General features: G+C 45.8%; 4 protein-coding genes across 4 annotated transcripts; all 4 read left to right on the top strand.

Annotated features, from left to right (window-relative positions):
* Nucleotides 1–2,989: 2,989 nt before the first annotated feature.
* On the top strand, nucleotides 2,990–4,596 carry BJ212DRAFT_1294757 (uncharacterized protein; the record flags this gene model as incomplete). Its single annotated transcript, XM_041332246.1, has 7 exons — nucleotides 2,990–3,154; nucleotides 3,366–3,395; nucleotides 3,449–3,874; nucleotides 3,923–3,985; nucleotides 4,059–4,367; nucleotides 4,401–4,470; nucleotides 4,562–4,596. The coding sequence occupies 7 exons, from the start codon at nucleotides 2,990–2,992 to the stop codon at nucleotides 4,594–4,596; spliced, it is 1,098 nt and encodes a 365-aa protein (XP_041200349.1).
* A 2,472-nt stretch (nucleotides 4,597–7,068) lies between these two features.
* On the top strand, nucleotides 7,069–9,337 carry BJ212DRAFT_1294756 (uncharacterized protein; the record flags this gene model as incomplete). Its single annotated transcript, XM_041332245.1, has 8 exons — nucleotides 7,069–7,151; nucleotides 7,203–7,251; nucleotides 7,293–7,331; nucleotides 7,364–7,378; nucleotides 7,454–7,508; nucleotides 7,558–7,728; nucleotides 7,753–8,405; nucleotides 8,453–9,337. The coding sequence occupies 8 exons, from the start codon at nucleotides 7,069–7,071 to the stop codon at nucleotides 9,335–9,337; spliced, it is 1,950 nt and encodes a 649-aa protein (XP_041200348.1).
* A 1,166-nt stretch (nucleotides 9,338–10,503) lies between these two features.
* Nucleotides 10,504–12,872, top strand: BJ212DRAFT_1572872 (uncharacterized protein; the record flags this gene model as incomplete). The annotated part of the gene is made up of 11 exons (XM_041342080.1): nucleotides 10,504–10,537; nucleotides 10,592–10,691; nucleotides 10,749–10,820; nucleotides 10,877–10,914; nucleotides 10,957–11,009; nucleotides 11,058–11,233; nucleotides 11,294–11,567; nucleotides 11,642–11,707; nucleotides 11,760–11,829; nucleotides 11,885–12,184; nucleotides 12,250–12,872. 11 exons carry the CDS (start codon nucleotides 10,504–10,506, stop codon nucleotides 12,870–12,872), a joined length of 1,806 nt encoding a protein of 601 aa, XP_041200347.1.
* Nucleotides 12,873–16,436: 3,564 nt separating this feature from the next.
* Nucleotides 16,437–16,997, top strand: BJ212DRAFT_1256472 (uncharacterized protein; the record flags this gene model as incomplete). The annotated part of the gene is made up of 1 exon (XM_041329791.1): nucleotides 16,437–16,997. One exon carries the CDS (start codon nucleotides 16,437–16,439, stop codon nucleotides 16,995–16,997), a length of 561 nt encoding a protein of 186 aa, XP_041200346.1.
* Between the last annotated feature and the right edge of the window lie 1,435 nt (nucleotides 16,998–18,432).

Raw genomic sequence — 18,432 nt, 5'->3', positions numbered from 1 at the left:
TTGGCCAGTTTATGTCTTTGTTGCCCATTAGCATTCAATGGATTTGGCGACACCTTGGCACAGTCGGAAAACCAATCAACATCCCAATCAGCTTGTACTGAGATCAAACCTTCAAAGCTGGACAGACACCAGAATCAAATAAAAACATACGACTATTAACTGCAGCATAAGCTATTATGACCGCAGCCTTGGAAATTTCAACGTCGGTAATGATAGTTGCCTTGACACCAGTACAATCACTAGTAGACAATATAATATTCTGCCACTGGTCCCACAGCCTCATCCTTACATTAAAGCCATTCGGTTGTCCTGGAACCACAGCTCAGATGTTGCTTACTTGGCTCTTTGCAGTAATCTATCATCAAATTTGGTCTGCATGAACAATTCATAAGGTGAGGAATTGTGCAGTAGCTCATCCACACGGCTAGCAAGGCTTTTGGTGAGTGTGGCAATGGGATCCCCCATTGGAGGACAGAAAGGTGGGACAGAAAGATGGGACAGAAAGATGAACTGGTAATTGGAAATTTTTTCGAGAGCATGTGATCTAAACTATAAATGGATGTTATTTGTTTCAACATTAATCTAACCAAAACAGCAAATATGAGGATAGTTACCAAAGCAATTTGGCTAGCAGTCGTTGCAAAAAACACTCAAGGTGATATTTATCAAGTACAAGCATTCTGCACACCTTCGGACGTTTCCTATCGTGTCTCACAATAATAGAATTTTGTATACTACATTCACTGTGGAAATGAGAAAATAGTCAGGCCAGATTAGTGTAGGGATAGACTGTATACACGGAATATAAACAGACATCGCATACAACACAAATCCCAAAGCGCTAGACTAGTGAGAGGTATGCAGTGCTGACTCTAATCCAACACTGGATGCATAAGATACAACAAGGAAAACTTACACATTATCAGCTGGAGCCTGGGATGAGATGCTCTAAATCCCTCACACTAGTGAGCAAATGGGAAGGTTGTCAGGAAAACAGTTTGAACGTACCAGACAAGCCATTTGTCCCTAGTAGCAGGCAGAACAAACAGGGTATCGCTATATAATCTTCCATGGTAACCAAAATGTAATAAATCAAGAACAGCAAGATGTACTGATTGTGAGATGCTGACAGTAGTCGCCCCAACTCCCTTGATCAGTCCTGTGTCAACTTTGCCAATGAGCGCCTGCAAAACTTTGTCCAGAGATGTATCTTTGAGGCTCATGTGGATGAATACCAGAATGAGGGTATCTGGGTAAATATAATAAATCAAGAACAGCAAGACATACTGATTGTGAGATGCTGATGGCAGTTGCCCCAACTCCCTTGATCAGTCCTGTGTCAACTTTGCCAATGAGTGCCTGCAAAACTTTGTCCAGAGACATATCTTCGAGGCTCACGTGGATGAATACCAGAATGAGGGTATCTGGGTTGCATGTTCTAACCCTTTACTTGGGAGTTAGAAGACAAAGGCAGGCAGTATGTCTGGATGTCTCTTAAAGTAGTACTAGTATTGTGCTTAGACCAGGACCAGGAGTATCCTCCAGGAAGCTTAATGTAGGAGATGGACAAAGATCAGTCACGTGATTTCATGAGGCGTAGCGCCAAGGTGACTGCATTACAGGAGATAATACTATTGACTAGAGTTTCATACATTACATAGCATACAGTTTAAATTAAGGTTGAATTTTAAGAATTGCTAATACAAGGCTGCCATGGAGGGGCCCACTCCACAGCAGTCTTGTACTGCCAGTAACTAATAGTGTAAATAAAGGTAAGGACAATCTATTAATGCCAGTCAGTACTGGTGAAGTAAATATACCTAAATCTACCTTTTTGTCCAAGATTGCTGGGGAAAATATCTGCAAAACAACATCAGCGATAGTTAAGAAAAGAGCAATTGAATACCTCATTTTGAAAATGGGCAAAAATTGCACCTGTAGCGTCAAAGCCCTTTGTCCAAGATTGCTGGGGAAAATATCTGTAAAACAACATCAGCAATAGTTAAGAAAAGAACAATTGAATACCTCATTTGAAAATGGGCAAAAATTGCACCCATAGCACCAAAGCCCCCAGAACCAAATGTTAAGAGGCAAGGGAGCTTAGGCGCACCATTGTGGGCACTAAACCTCCCAGGCTGCCCCCAGAACCAAATGTTATAAGGCAAGGGAGTTTAGGCACACCATTGTGTGCACTAAACCTCCCAACCTGCTGCCAGAAACAAAGTCTGGAATACTATAGATATGAAAAAGAATTAGCAAAGTTAAACAAAAGATAAGGCTTGCCTTCTCCAGCACAACACCTGCACACACCCACTAAACTCCGGAATACTATAGAGATGGGAAAGAGTTAGCGATGATGAACCAAAGATAAAGCTCACCCTAGACAATGAGTCTGCAGAATGGGTAAGAGTGACAATGACTAACACTACAAAGAAGAATGAAGTAAGCAAAAGACAAGCAAAATGAATGACTCACCTTTGTAAAATATAACCTAGATAAAAGAACGCATTGAGCAAGGAACTTGAGATAAGTAGATACCTACCTTGGTATGCGTTGAAATGCTCAGTGAACCATTAGCCACTTACACAGCTGCAGCCTGTATAAGTGGCTAATGGTATGAGCGCAGTATGTGGTGAGAAGAGTAGAGCAAGAGGCAGTAAAGTGTGGTGAGCAGCGCAAAGAAGAACTTGAACCATGTGAAAGTGTTGTAGGCTGGTTATACGCCACAGAATATTTGACCTTGTTTATGTATGCACAATGCCAGTGATTTCATGTGATCACATGACCCAGCATGCGTACACATTGTTGACGTGTCCTGTTTGGTTGATGTCCCACAAACATGTGACCTCAAGTTGGGAATCTTCCCAAGTCTGTTTCTTTCCTGTTCTCACTAAGTAGCAAGCCTCGATGATTTCTGCCGTTTCAAGGCATTCCATATATATATATAGTAATTATCTTTGCTCTCAACTTCAGCCAGTACTGATTCTGCATGCCGTCCATGCCACCCGAGAAGAACATTGCCAAGAAGCACTGTGCAGGAGGGACTGCTGAGAGACTTGGAGGACCTCTTGGTTCTCCCATTGTTTCACCTGCACCACAGGCTTTGGAAAATGTGTCTCCAGAGCCTGAGGTGGCTGCAGAGATGCACAGCCTTGTAAGTACTCCTTCCCTTTCATCTGTCTTGGCTCATTGGTGGTCAGTGGTGCATGATCTGCTGTGATGGTGCAGAAGACAATATCTTACTGTACAAGTGCAATGCTTGTCCATGCATCATGTGCAGTCAGTGCATTGACATCCCTGCTGGATATGTGCAGGCTGTTTGATGTGCCAATGTCTTTTTCCTGTGCCTTTCCTGTCATTCTCAGCACAATGTCAGAATGCCTGATCCCTACTTTGTAAGTACTCATTTTTCTTTGTTTTTGTGGTGCTATTAATTTACTGACTACAGGGTTTATACCATGGCAACTTGCCAGTGCAAGGAGGGCAGCCACTCCTTCCACATTTTCTCTGGCTCAATGGCAAATTTGAGACTGCGACATGCATGCTATTCACCTCTACTCCCATCGCCTTGATTCATTTCGTCATTGGTGCACATGATGAGGTAATTATGCCCATTCCCCTCCTTGACCAACACCTCTGGCATTTTTACCCTAACAGTGGGTATATTTTTCTCAAAGTTCCATTTGATGTTGCAACGCATGAGAAGATCAACACATATACTCGCACACAGCAAGCATGCATCGCTGCACTTACTCAACACTTGGGATGCACAGGCCATGTGTTTGCATTTTTTTCCAATCACTCTGAGCAAGATAGTGGGTGGTTGTTTGCCAGTAAAGTGAATGGTAATTTTGTTGCTATGAGTGTCTCCCAGGTATGTATGTGCGTATTCAGTCTGTTCTTCGCTAATTTCATTATCTAGGTTCTATCTACTGTCTTCCACCCTTATACTTCTATCCTCAAAGGCGCCATCCTGATTTTTCTTGTGTGCGGCACTACTGTAGCCTATGAGGACTCATTTGTCAAGCTCAAGGCTGCCATCCTGGACCTCAATGTAGCCTCTGCCACCATATTTCCTGCAACTCGATCTGCGCAAGGCGTTTCCCACCCTGCTCTCCCTCTCTGCTCATCTTGGACAACATTCTAGGGTCATCTTGATGACCAAGGATGATGTTGCAGACAGTCCCCAGTTAGTTATCACAACCTTTGCACGCACCCATGCGCAGACACAGCCGTGGGGCATCAAAGTGCCTGGGCAATGTCCTCTCTGTGGGTCCACTAATAGCTGGTCGCAGAAGGTGGCTGTGATGGTTGTTGACAAGTCTCACAACGTTGACTCTCCAGACCAGACTACTGTTGCTAGGTATGTATATCATTGCACGTACACTAATTGTGGTAAGAGGCAGTGCAAGCCTCCCCACAAATTCACGATTGAGAAGCCTCCTGGCTTCATTATCAATGCTGCTAGAAGTAAGGCCAGCCGCTGGTTCCAGTCCTCTCCCATCATTTTTCCTCTCCCACCGTTTGTTCTGTCTTTGGCTCTTATGTCTGTGTCTTTCAGCTCTGAAAGCAAGTGGCCAAGGTCTAGAGAGGTGACAGGGACTACAAAGAGACCGCACAGAGAGTAGTGACTTTTGTAGATGTTTTTGCAAATTCTTTAGTATGTTGGCCCACTCAATTTGCACATTGATTACTAGTTTCATTAATTACAAGTTTGTTTGTTTTCCATGGCAAGTGCATATTGGAATAATTAAAAACCTGAGTTGCATGTCATGTGATTGCATTTGGACAAATTTGGCTTACTGTCCACTTTGCGGCCGATCATTGGCTACATTGAGCACGCCCTTAACTACATCCAGCATACCCTTAGCTACATCCAACATACCCTTAACATTTTTCTGCCATCTTACTTTCTTTGTTTAACTCATCATGGATGAATGGTGCGAATCCTTTGAGGGAATTCTGGCTCTCCACCAGGATGGGTTTGTCTCTGCTTTGCTGCCAACATGTCGAAACATTGTAAGGACAATATGGGATCAAATCCTTGGAAGAAATACAGTGGCTCAAAAAACTGTCCGCATGTTTTGACATTTTTCACTATCTATGATATTGTGTGAGAACAAACAAATGCCTCAAGGACATGGTTATACCACATTGTAGTATGGCTTCAGGGCTTTCATTTGATCCCTACACCATGGGAATCGGTGGAGATATGGTGGAGACATAAGGCTTATAAAATGATGACTCATGTGGACAGTTTTTTGAGTGTATATTAAAACTATATAAATCATTATTTATGACACCACAAAAATCATGCCACTATTATATAAATTATGAAGTGGTGTCATTATGTTATTTTATGACTATATCTAACTATATAAACCAGAATATCTCATGTATCATAGTCATAATCACCATGAAAGCCATCTCCTCTGCTCAAAGAGATAATATCCTCTCTCTGTCTTATGCTGGCCTCTCTGCTTGCCAAATTTCCTCTAGAACTGGAGTATGCAAGTCCACTGTGGCCAAGTTTATCAAAGAAAGCCACCCAGACAAGGAAAACTCTTGTGGAGGACATCCATCCAAGCTTACCTCTACTGACAAAAGGGCTATTATCCAACATATCACTACAGGAAAGGCTGATAATGCTGTCCAAGCCACCCATTATATCAATTCCACCATCACTACCCCTGTCTCTTCACAAACTGTGAGGAATGTTCTCAAGGCAGCTCATCTCAAGGCAGTAACAAAGAAGAAAAAGCCTCTTCTCTCCATCAAACATAGGCAGAGAAGACTAGCCTTTGCCTTAGCTCATCAACACTGGACTGTAGAGGACTGGAAGCATGTTATATGGTCAGATGAGACCAAAATTAATAGGATTGGGTCAGATGGGAAGGTATATGTATGGAAAAAGAAGGGAGATGGCCTAATAGACAGAGAGGTTAATGGGACTGTCAAGTTTGGAGGAGGTTCTTTAATGGTATGGGGCTGTATGGGATGGAATGGTGTGGGAATGCTTGCTGAGGTTGAGGGGAAGATGAATGCTGAGCAGTATGTGGACATTTTAAATGACCACTTGCTGCCTAGCTTGGCAGAATCAGGGATTGATGAAGAAGATATCATTTTCCAACAGGATAATGATCCCAAGCACACATCCAGAAGAGCTAAGGAATGGTTTGAAGGACATAACATCAATGTTCTTGACTGGCCAGCACAGTCTCCTGATGTCAATGTCATTGAACATCTCTGGGGAACACTCAAGAAAAAGCTTCAAGCCTATGAAAACCCCCCTAAAGGAGTATGGGAGCTTTGGGAGAGAGTAGCAGTGGAATGGGGGAAGATCACAGCTGAGGATTGCCAGAAATTAATCGAGAGTATGCCTAGAAGGATAGAGGCAGTAATTAAAGCCAAGGGAGGTCATACAAAATACTAGAATACCTGGTTATTATTGTAAAATACTTGAGTCAAAAAACTGTCCGCATGAGTCACCATTTTGTGAGCCTTGTATCTCCACCATATCTCCACCGATTCCCATGGTGTAGGGCTCAAATGAAAGCCCTGAAGCCATACTACAATGTGGTATAACCATGTCCTTGAGGCATTTGTTTGTTCTCACACAATATCATAGATAGTGAAAAATGTCAAAACATGTGGACAGTTTTTTGAGCCACTGTAAGTCACTCAAGGATCCTGTTCTCTTGCCGAAGGCTTTGAAAAAGGTTAGTATGGCTTGCTTGGTATATAATAGGACTTTTTTTACTGGTTACAAAGTCTATTAGGCAGTACTACCTGCAGTTCTTAACCAACGAAGATGATATACACGCTGAAGAAAACATCTTGGGAGATGAACAGGATGACCAAACATCTGGTGTGTCTCCTGAGGAGAGAGAGGGAGCAGCCCATCCCAAGGATGCAGGATTCTACAAGAAGGAAGCCACTTCCTTTGATGTTGCTCAGAAGCTGTTTAAGCAGGAAATAGATTGCTATGATAAGGAGGAGCAGTCAAAATTAGGGGTAAAAAATTCAATCAAGTTCCATACAGGACATGTGAGGGATTGGTTCAAAAACATGACCCCTGCACAACAAAAGGAAGTTGAGGATGCAAAGGAAAAGTGGAACAGAGAAGGTGCACCAGTAGACTCCCAAGCAATGTAAGTGTTCATATTTATCATTCAGAATCCTCTAACTATGTACATTGGCAGGTATCGAAAGTGGAACCTCAAAAGAGTCCTTGAAGAATTTACAGAACAAGTTCGTCATACTATGGGGTGTCAGATTGTGATGTTTGTCAGTCACAAGAAAAATTCCAATCAGATGTTGAATGTTGTTATGTGAGTGCAATATTTGATGCATCATCTTACAGTACATTGATGCAATGGTGATGTTATTCAGCCATGAGTCCAAGCCTATCAATAACAAAAAACCGTTCACCCAAAGTTCTTGAGGAAACAAGGAATGGTCATCTGAAGGTTTTGATAAATTTGCTGAGTGGTCTAAGTTACAATTCTGTGAGTGTGCATTTTGGTTTTGACTACATAATAACTAAGAAATAATAAGATCCTGATGACACTGATGAAGAGTCCGATGAAGACAAGGACGATGATACAAAGGCCATCTTACCTGAACTTGTCCTGGACAAGAAAGGCTATCCAAAACTCCCTTCCCATGCTGGCATCAATACCAAAGGACAACAAGAATTAGTTCGCCAAATCTTCCATGCATCATACAGTGAGTCAATGTCTATGTGGCTAGCTTTTGTGGGACTTACAGTCGGTCGAGCAGAAGTCTTCACTAAGAGTGCCAAGCCAGTACCTTGGCATGAGGTAGTCACCAACCAAAGATTGTACCTAGATTTGGATTGTCTTCCAAAGGACTTCCTGCTGAGGGACCCTTCTCATTTGAGGGCAAGTGACATCAATAACCTCTGGGCTCATTGGGACACAAGAAGGGCCACAAAGCAAAAACTGGTTATTTTTGTTGCAGGAAAGCTTGGTGATATGAGTAGAGCACGCCTGGAGAATGCAGTTCCTCACAAGGAGAAGAAAATTCAAAAGGAGTACATGGAAATCGATGACGAAGATGAGGAACAAACCTCAGCCATGCCACACCCTCATCCTACAGCACATACCGAACTGCCAGCCAGGATCCAGCCTGCCTCCAATGTATTGGCCAGCATGCGCCCCATACCACGTACCACAGGGCCAGCCGAGAGTGATTCCTCAGACAACAATTCAGCTACACCACCCTCCACAGGATGTACTAAAGGACTGGCTGCTCAACCATCCTGCGCTCAAGCAGGTGCACCAGCAGCTGTGCCTATGAGGGATCATGTGTCCTTCTTGAAGTCCCTCAGCAGCCATGACAGATACCTATTGTTAGTGGAAGGTATCAGAGACTTATGCAAGGTAGGCTGGTGATTGAACAAGTAAAAATTAATACTGGCTCTGTCCAGGAACAAGGTTCGGAGGAGCAAAAAGACTGGCCTACCTGGGCAATGTGGTCTTGGGAAGGATCACACCTTCCAAGTGCTATACACTCTGAGGATGGCATGGTGCAGGTGTTCCTGGAAATGGCGGCATCTGCCAATATCACTGGCCTGCCATCAGGAATGTGGGTTGCCCTAGGTCTTGGATTACTGCTCAGAGAATGTAAGCGGGCCATCGAATATGAGGAAGATGAAGCCACCCCTAACACACCCACTTACATTGGCATCTCAATATTGGATATCAAGATCCTCAACCTTGTTGGAGAGGTGGTTAACACTGTCAGAGGGAGGGTTATGTGTGTCCTCAAGGCAAGGGAGGGGCAGTGCGAAATTTCCTGCAATTCCACAGCTGAAGCCCCAGATGATGCCCACACTCATGCAGATGGGGAAGAGAGAATAGTGGAGGATGAAACATCCAAGGAAGAAGAGAGACGAAGGCAGGAAGAGGAGATGAAGCAGCCAGTGGAGAAGCCAAGGAGTGAGGAGGTGGAATTAAAGCAGCAGCTGGAGGGGGAGTTACAGAAGCTTGCAGAGCAGAAACAGCTCAACGAGGAGTTGAAGGAGTCGATGCATAAGCTTCAGGAGGAGACTCAGATGCTGCAAAATGCGAATGAGGCCTTGGAGCAACAGATGGTGGAGGAGAAAGAGATGGCAGATGAAGATGGGAAAGATATTCCAGACGTTGGCAGCAATGATGATGGGGATGAGGTGCAGGAGGAGGTCAGAGAGGAGGTGAAAGGCAAAAAAAGGAGCAAGTCAAGTGGATCTGGAAGAGTATCCAAGATGGCCAAGACTGACATCTGCCGTTCTTCCAGAGTTAGGCTTCCCTCCAAGAAAGCCAAAAATAATTAGCAAGTCATCACTTTGTTTGTATATGGTAGATCTGTAACTTGAACAATACATTGAGTGCTGAAGTGTCCATCAGAGCTGGACCTGTCTATGACAAGTTGAATCATGGCTAGAGCCACCACTGCAGGCTAGCCATACCTACTCCTATGCATATGCAGTGCTAAGTCTGGCCAGAACAGATTGTGCATTGCCGCCCAGAACCAGCCTCACACCTGCAAGAGTGGGTCTGGCCAGTGATCTCATGTCCAAGGTCTGGCCAGCACCAGTTTGACATAACAGGCCAGCACCTGAGGCACAGTTGTGCAAACCTGGCTAGACCCTTTCCTACATATATGTAAGGGCAAGGCTGGCCAGTGCAGTGGTACTAGCTGGCTGGACTCTGCTCTACAAATCCAGCCAGACCCATTGCTACATAACCAAATTAATAGAATTTAATCCCGGCCAGACCCTACTCACACATAGTTGAGGGTCAATGTCTGAAGTATGAGCCACCCAGCCAGAACGGATTGTGCATCACCAGCCAGAACCAGCCACACACTTGCGAGAGTGGGTCTGGCCGGTGGTCACATGCCTAAGGTCTCTGGCCAGCACCTGAGGTACAGGTGTCCAAACCCATCCAGACCCTTTTCTACATGTGTGTAAGGGCAGGGCTGGCCAGTGTGGTGTTGTGTAGGCCAGCTGGCCAGACTCAGCTCTACAAATCTGGCCAGACCCATTGCTACATGACCAAGTTAGTTGAATGCAATCCCGGCCAGACCCTACTCACGCATAGTTGAGGGTCAACATCTGGAGTATGATCCACCTGGCCAGAACTGTTGATACATTGCCCATTATGACCTACCACACCTGGCCCCTGTACAGCATCTACGCACTGGCCAACACCATATATACACATATCTACTACCATTGGCCAGCGCCTGGCTGGACACAATCTACGGCAATTTGAACCATCCAGGGTACTGGGTCTACATCCAGATTGACTGAATGGTCTGATTGTTTAGGATGAGATTGCAAAAGATCCCCTCACTCATGGTGTGACCTTCATCCCTGTGATCCTTGGAAGCAACAAAACGACTGTGTCTGTAGCAACCGGGCAAAGCAACTACTACCCACTGTACACTTCAATTGGCAATGTTCATAATAATGTGCATCATGCACACCAAAACGCCATGGCCATCGTTGGTTTCTTGGCCATCCCGAAGAGTGCGTATTTTCTCTACAACGTGCCGTTTGACACTCATTAAATAGAACTTATAGCTGCAAAAAAATATGCTGAGGACCTACACTTCCGCAAATTCAAGAAGCAACTTCTACATAGTTCACTGTCGAAGATTCTGTCGTCCCTCAAGCCTGCAATGTCTGTTCCCGAGGTCGTGCACTTCGGAGATGGGCACTTTTGACGTGTGATATACAGCCTAGGGCCATATATTGCTGATTACCCTGAACAATCTGCCCTTGCTTGCGTTGTATATAATTGGTGTGCAAAGTAAGTGTTTTTATGACCGCTTTTGACTCTCACCTATGCTTACAATAATGCCTCAGGTGCTTTGCATTCTCCAACAACTTGGATGGACTCAACAGTGGGCTGTGTGGATGAGAGACTACGGATGCTCTTTGTGAAGAGTTTGACTATGGAATGCTTTGGGAGGAATGGGGAATTATAAGTGACTTAGTGGTAATTCTCTTTGGCTTTCATTTCTCTCTCGTTGTTCACACTTTTCAGCCGTTCACAAATGATTTCCCTTGTGCCGACATTCATGAACTCTTGTTGCCGGACATTTTGCATCAGATCATCAAAGGCACCTTCAAAGACCATCTGGTTGCATGGGTCGAGCTGTATCTACTGAAGGAACATGGAAAGACATGCGCGAAGGGGATCCTCGACGACATTGACTGCCAGTAAGTACTTTTACCACCTACAACTTCAATTTGACTGCTAATGTCTTGTTGTTCATTAAGGATAGCTGCAGCACCCTCTTTTGCAGGACTTCGCCGATTTCCTGAAGGGCACGGGTTTTCACAATGGACCAGCGATGATTTGAAGGCTCTCATGAAAGTTTACCTTCCAGCAATCAAGGGACATGTCCCTCAAGACATTGTTCGATGTTTTCACGCCTTTCTTGGGTTTTGCTACATTGTGCGGCAAGATATCATTACTGAAGACACTCTCGAGAAGCTTTCAGACGCACTCCAGTGCTTTCACCAATACTGGAAAATTTTTCAAGACACAGGTGTTCGATTACACAGGTTTTCGCTACTGCGCCAACATTCACTCAATCACTACATTCTACTCATTCACATGTTCAGAGCGCCGAACAATTTGTGCTCGTCAATAACAGAATCAAAACACATCAAGGCCGTCAAGGAACCTTGGTGACGGTCAAGCAAATTCAATGTGCTTGGGCAAATGCTACTCACCAACCAGCGCCTTGACAAAATCGCTGCATCACGAATGGACTTCACGGCACGTAAAATGCTCAATTCCTCCATTGTCGGTATGTTGTTTCATTTTAATACTTGTGCACAATATGTATTAACAGTTTATTTCAGAGAATCTACTTAGTGCTAGTTCGAACACACAGGACGTCACCAGCATTGCTCACAATGGTGACAACACTGCTCAAAACACCAACGCCAATGCTAACGCCAACACCAACAACACCGACGACGAAAATGACAACGAAAATGATGATGACAGCGCTGTTCAAAACAACAACGAGGGGGTGGAGAGAAATCCTATGGTGGAGCAGGACGAAATTGGAGATGGTGTGTTGGAGGGGCCGAGAGCACAGAGTGACGTCAAAATGGCGCGTACTCCCCATAAGTTTTCCTTCATGTTCTCGCATTCAAGTTAATTCACTCGCCAAACCCAATTGGAGAATGTGCTCGCGCTCACAATATACGGGCTCTGGCAGTCGAAATGGACATCCCCGATCTTCCCCGACTCCTCCGACTCTTCCTTTATGATCAGCTTGTTGCTGACGGCTCTCTCACCTCGGATGACGTTCCTCTCAGTGCCTGCCCACGATTCGAAGGCCCTATCAAAGTCTTCAACTCAGCAGCTGCTACGTTTTTTGCTCCCAGCGACCCGAGCGGTATTGGTGGGATGCACCGTGCGCACATTCGTGCTGCACTGTCATGGCGGAGAGGTCCTCCTCACCTCGATACCGTTTTCATCAACACCGCCAGTGAAGACTCAATCAATGGAATGGAGGTTGAACGCGTCCTATGTTTTTTCTCATTCTGTCACAGCGGGGAGATCTTTCCCTGCACGCTGATACATTGGTTCAAGCTTCTCGGGGACAAACCAGATCTGAACGTTGGCATGTGGACAGTACGACCATCCTTTCATGAGGATGGCTCACGAGAACTTTCCATTATACATCTCGACACGATCATTCGCACGTCACACTTGCTACCGATTTTTGGTGATGATTTTATTGAAGATGATGTTACATTTCACAACTCTCTGGATTTGTTCAAAGGTTACTATGTAAACAAATTTGTAGATCATAACTCGTTCGAAATAGCATCTTGAGTCTCAACTTGCCCGCTTTACTTGACTTGATCACTTCGCATCTTAGCTCCCTTAATAGCAACCTAGCCATGTATCTCCTCAAAGACATAAAGTACGCATCAAGCGAAAATGACCGGTCTTGAGCTCAGCTGAGCCAGCTTACTCGACTTTATGTAAAATTTCAAAATTGCAAGTGCAATTAAGCAATGCACACATTTCCTGATGTGTTGCCGGCGGTAGTTTCATCGACCACATTAGATGTCCCTGCTGGTGGCGTCCTGCTGCTTGATGCACCGGCGTGAGCTTGCTTTCGAGGAGGATGTAGCGGCCTCGCCAGATGTCGTTTGCCACTCTGGGCATTAGCGGTGCGCTGCGAAAACAATATCAACATCACGAGATGGATGTCGAAAGGTCAGGAAAACTTACATATTTGCCTCGTGTTGCGAAGACGTCCACGAGGGGAATACTGCGTGGTCGAGGAGTATGGGCCTGGGGAGAGCGAGAGCGAGAAAAGAGACAATTTATCATGTTCTTCATTCCAGACCCTGCAGCATGGCGCGTGGTGGTAGCAGCGCGGTTGTTGCGTCCAGGATCAAACTATCAAAGGATCGTGAGACGTGCATCGAATCTAATGTATCATATGGACTTACATCACGGAAGAACTCACTGGTCGGTATTGGAGCGCGTCTTGGGCGAGGCTGTGTGCTTGGGATGGTTTGCTGTAGGACTGAAGTTAGGGATCGTGAAAAATGATGAGCGTGAAAGCGTACTTTCAGAATTTTCTGTGTGGACCATATGACAGGTCAATATGAAGCACGACACAAGAAGAGAATTTGCTCACCTGCTGGGACTCCTTTTCCAACTCGCTCAGAGGAACTATCCATGTGCGAACAATCTTGTCCTCACAGCCAGCGGCGATGAGCTGGCTGTCCTGCCAGTGGGAAAAGGCCACATCCGAGACGGCATCAGGGTGTTCGAGTGGCTCGCCGATAGGTTCGCAAGTGCTTAGGTCAAAGAACCGCGTCGTCTTGTTGAATGAAGCGGTGGCGAATTTTGTGCCATTGGGAGCAATGGATAGTGAGCAAATTTTATCGGTGTGCGCGTCAAACTGTTTGATGATATCTCCGGTGGTAGCATCTGAGATTCGGATGTCATTCAGGTTTACACTGACGAGACGGAGACCATCTGGAGTGAATGCGAGTCGCCATGCCCGCTGTTCTATCTGAAGCAACTCTTGTCCTGTTGCTGGATTCCAAATGATGATGTGTTCGTCGGTGCCTGCTGCCAGTTTTGTCCCATCCAGGGAGTACGACACTGAGAGTGCATAGTTGGCTACTTTGAGTGGTCCGAGGACTATTTTTCCCATCTCCCTCTTCCACACGCATACCGTTTCGTCCCATGATGCACTGGCAAATGTCTCGCTGTCCGGTGCAGATACAACATCCCAAACAGAACTCCCATGACCCTTGAACGAGACGGGTACTCTCTTGAACTCTGATACTTTCTTGTTTGTCGCAACTTCCCAGACCAGGATGCTTCCATTCCCTCCTGCACTCACAATCCAACGCCCATCGGGGGATGCTACGACCCTCCAGACTGCGGAATCGTGACCCAACAAGGGCTCCCCCACTTGTTCCCCCGTGTCAAGATCCCGCACTCGAAGACTCTTGTCCGTGGAGCCAGTGACGAGGAGACGGGTACCACAGATGAAAGCTACGTCCTCCACTGATTTTTCGTGACCTTTGAGCGTTTGTTTCAGAAGAGATGTTTCCTTTTGTGTGGGATGAGCGGGCGTTTTGGGGGATGTTTCGTGAGTGGTGCCCACCATTCGATATTCAATCTTGTTTGGTGTCTCGGTCAGCAGGAACGCTAATGGACCAGCAATCACTTACATGCACTATGGTGAGCAGCTGCCAAATTGTATCTTCTGTAAGTCTATACTATTGCTGAACCCTCATGTCGGCCTTGCTGTAGATGGCACGTGGTGTCCTGCATGCGGTTTAGCAACATCTTCAGCGCGAGTTTTCTTCGGTGGGCGCCGAGGACGCTTTTACTGTGTTTCAACGTGTCTTAACTGATACAATTTCTCGGCCACTGATCAGTCGACCCGAGGTCTCTTCTCGTATTGATCCTGTACCCTTCAAGTTTGGACGTGATAACATCTAAATTTCAAGTTTTGTCCGAAGTTTTTATGTGAAGATTAAACTTTAAATTAAAGCAGGCATATAAAGTCTGATCATATGCCAGTTGCAGATTCCCAGGAGTGATAGTATTGATAACACTGATGCTGTCTGTATCTGCTGCTAATTATTTTGACCTATCCGCGTGCCTGTCTTCGCAAATTTGGACTTGTCCGAGCGTGTTACCTTTTTGTATTGTTCCGAGGACAGGTGCACTTCTTTCATTCGCGCTCATTCATACTTATTTATGCTCGTTTACGCCCCCAAGTATACCCCCTCGTGGCCGGGGTCATTCATACTATTACCCGTGCTCAAACCCGTACCCCCGCCTCCGATACCTGGGGGTTGACCCCAGCAAGTGCCTAGTCACCATACGGCGTCTATTGAGGAAAACTGCGGCTGCAAAAATCACTATCTTCATGACCTTTAAATATTTGACTAGCCGTGGTGATTCACATGGCGGACTGCCCTGCTTCCATTATTCTACTCGAGGTGGATGGTATTGAACACAACTTGCTGGAGAGCTTGTGGGTGTCTTGATCTAAGTTCCAGAGGTGCGTATACCAGGTTTTTTGGTGCTCCTTGTTTGTACTCACCCAATTTCGTTATTGCTATATGTTAGTGTGCAGATTATCATGTACCCGCAGGTACCACCCACAGGCAGACCTGTACCCGCACCACCCGACTCGGGGTGGGTATGGTCGTGACCCTATTTCTTAACTTACCCATGGGTAGCACCTAGGCCTGAGAACCAAGTTCAATAGACTGCTCATCAACGACGCGCCTAAGTGATTCGACTTCTCTGTTAGCAACACCCCAAGTTAGATCCGAGAGTTTCGGCGAAGTTCCAGAAGGAAGAAACCAAATAGACTTTACTGCGATGGTAGAACAGATAAGAACGAAGGTAAGGAACAAAACCACAAACGGACGTGCAGTCATCATACATTGGAGGTCCGCTAGTCCCGATCCGACATTCTTACGTTGCCTCTGAGCGCCTTCACCGTCAATTTCGACTGATGAAGCTATGGGCAGTGACCGGGGCTAGGCATTTCCAGCTTTTATTGCCTCCAAATAACCCAGCCTCTTTGATTTGCTTTCCCCAATCTGAGCGATCACGGTGCACAAAGTTGTTTCCGGTTACTGTCATCACGCGACTCGTTACCAAAGTGCTGCAGAAGACTCACGGAAACCTACACTTTGCGGAAGTTCGATTACAGTTCCTTCCGACAGATTGACGCCCTCACGAACCTATAAAGTATATCCCAGCATGTATGTTGGTTATACACTACTGTCTTCATTATGTCACGCCCACCAAGTCGTACTGGGCAGACCAAGCGATCTCGATCAGTACCAAGGACAATACCATCAGCGATACCAACCAACAGGAATGCAAAGAATCAGATGTATGTACCCTTCAATCTGCATCACTCACCTATGTGATCTTGACACGCTCTCTGCGCATCCGCTCGATACCAGACCCAGCCCCTACCTTCAAGTTGGGTCAAATCAGTTGGTGCTCTACGATGTTCGCAAGTCCGTGAAGGAAGAGATCAAGGAAATCACAATGAGCGGCCTCTCAGCAATGTTAAATGTGGGCATGACCGAGATTCGCATCATCTCGAAGGCATTCCCTTGGTCAATCGACATCAAAGCGCCTGCTGGTTATCACGTCACATGCAACTCGGTCTTTAGGGCATTGCATGATCAGCTACAAAATTACATCACAGACGTGGAGTGGGCAATCGTGGCTGTTGATAAGACACGGAAGAAAGCAATCTGCGAGGCTGCAAATTTGAGGCAAAAGAAGGACAAGGACAATAAACTGAAGAGAATTGATTGGCTGGGTGATATGACAGTGTTTAAGGGGCTGGAGGAGGACAAGGAGTTTGAGAACGAGATATGTTTACGCGGACAAATGACTGTCACAGGGACATGGGTAGCGAGATTTGGGAAGAAAGATATGTGATCCCTAACTCCCACGTTAGTGGAGGAGTCTTTGTCGGATTCATACATGTAATTTCTCTGTACCCGCCGCTCTTTCAACCTTACAGCTATTTTCGTGTCGATAGACCAGAATCTGAAAAATTCACTTAGCCGCTTTTGTTTATTGTTGGAGCAACACCAAGCAGAGCACACTGATACAACAATTGCCAACCGTCATCATCGATCGATCAAGGAAGTGGCGAAATGTCTGTGATTGCCATTAGTTTCGCACACTGCTGTAAGAACGACTTGTACAAGGATATTGAACTAGCTAGTGTTGACTACTTGATCAGGGTTTGTAATACACTAGGCTGACTATACTCATGACGTGACACCCTGAGGACGAAGTACTACAAACATGTTATCATTGAGTCTGTACCACGAACAATGTCTTTCGAGAGTAACACTAAATTGCATGTGTCTTCAAATGCTAGGTACATGGGCAATATCTATTCCAACAAAAAGGTTTGGAGGGGACAGGCCGCTTAGCTAGTTGGCAGAGTAGCAGGACTTATCGGTCGAGTTCGTGAAAGACATGGGAAGCACCTTGTAAGAACTGCAAAGCAATTGACGTCTGGAACATGTTCGACGTCCAATGGGGAAGGGTGGTTAGCTGTAGCAGAAGCGTTGGCACTTCCGGCCTGTAACGTTGCTGGCGTAGTTTCATTGACCACATTCGATGTCCCTGCCGGTGGGGCCCTGCTGCTTGATGCACCGGCGTGAGCTTGCTTTCGAGGCGGATGTAGCGGCTTCGCCAGATGTCGTTTACCACTCTGGGCATTAGCTGTGCGCTGCGAAAATAATATCAACATCACGAGATGGTTGTCGAAAGGTCAGGAAATCTTACATATTTACCCCGTGTAGCGAAGACGTCCACAAGGGGAATATCGGGTGAGCGAGGGGAATGGCCCTGGGGAGCGGAGGAGCGAGAAAAGAGACGATTTATCATGTTCTTCATTCCGGACCCTGCAGCATGACGCGTGGTGGTAGCAGTGCGGTTGTTGCGTCCAGGATCAAACTATCGAATGATGATGAGACGTGCATCGAATCCCCTGCATCATATGGACTTACATCATCGAAGAACCTATTAGTTGATATTGGAGCACGTCTTGGGCGAGGCTGTGGGCCTGGGATGGTTTTCTACAAGACTGAAGTTAGGAGTTGTAGAAAACGACGAGCGCGAAAGCGTACTTTCAGAATTTCCTGTGGGGACCGTATGACAGGTCAATACGAAGCATGACACAAGAAGAGAATTTGCTCACCTGTTGGGACTCCTTTTCTGACTCGCTCAAAGGAACTATCCATGTGCGAACGAACTTGTCCTCACAGCCAGTGGCGATGAGCTGGCTGTCCTCGGAAAAGGCCACATCCAGGACGGCATCAGGGTGATCGAGTGGTTCGCCGATGGGTTCGAAAGT

This window comes from Suillus subaureus (genome assembly GCF_016647635.1).
Source record: "Suillus subaureus strain MN1 chromosome Unknown BJ212scaffold_1, whole genome shotgun sequence".
NCBI classification, from domain to species: Eukaryota; Fungi; Basidiomycota; class Agaricomycetes; order Boletales; family Suillaceae; genus Suillus; species Suillus subaureus.
Note: the sequence above shows the minus strand (reverse complement) of the source record. Positions and strands in the feature narration are given on the sequence as shown.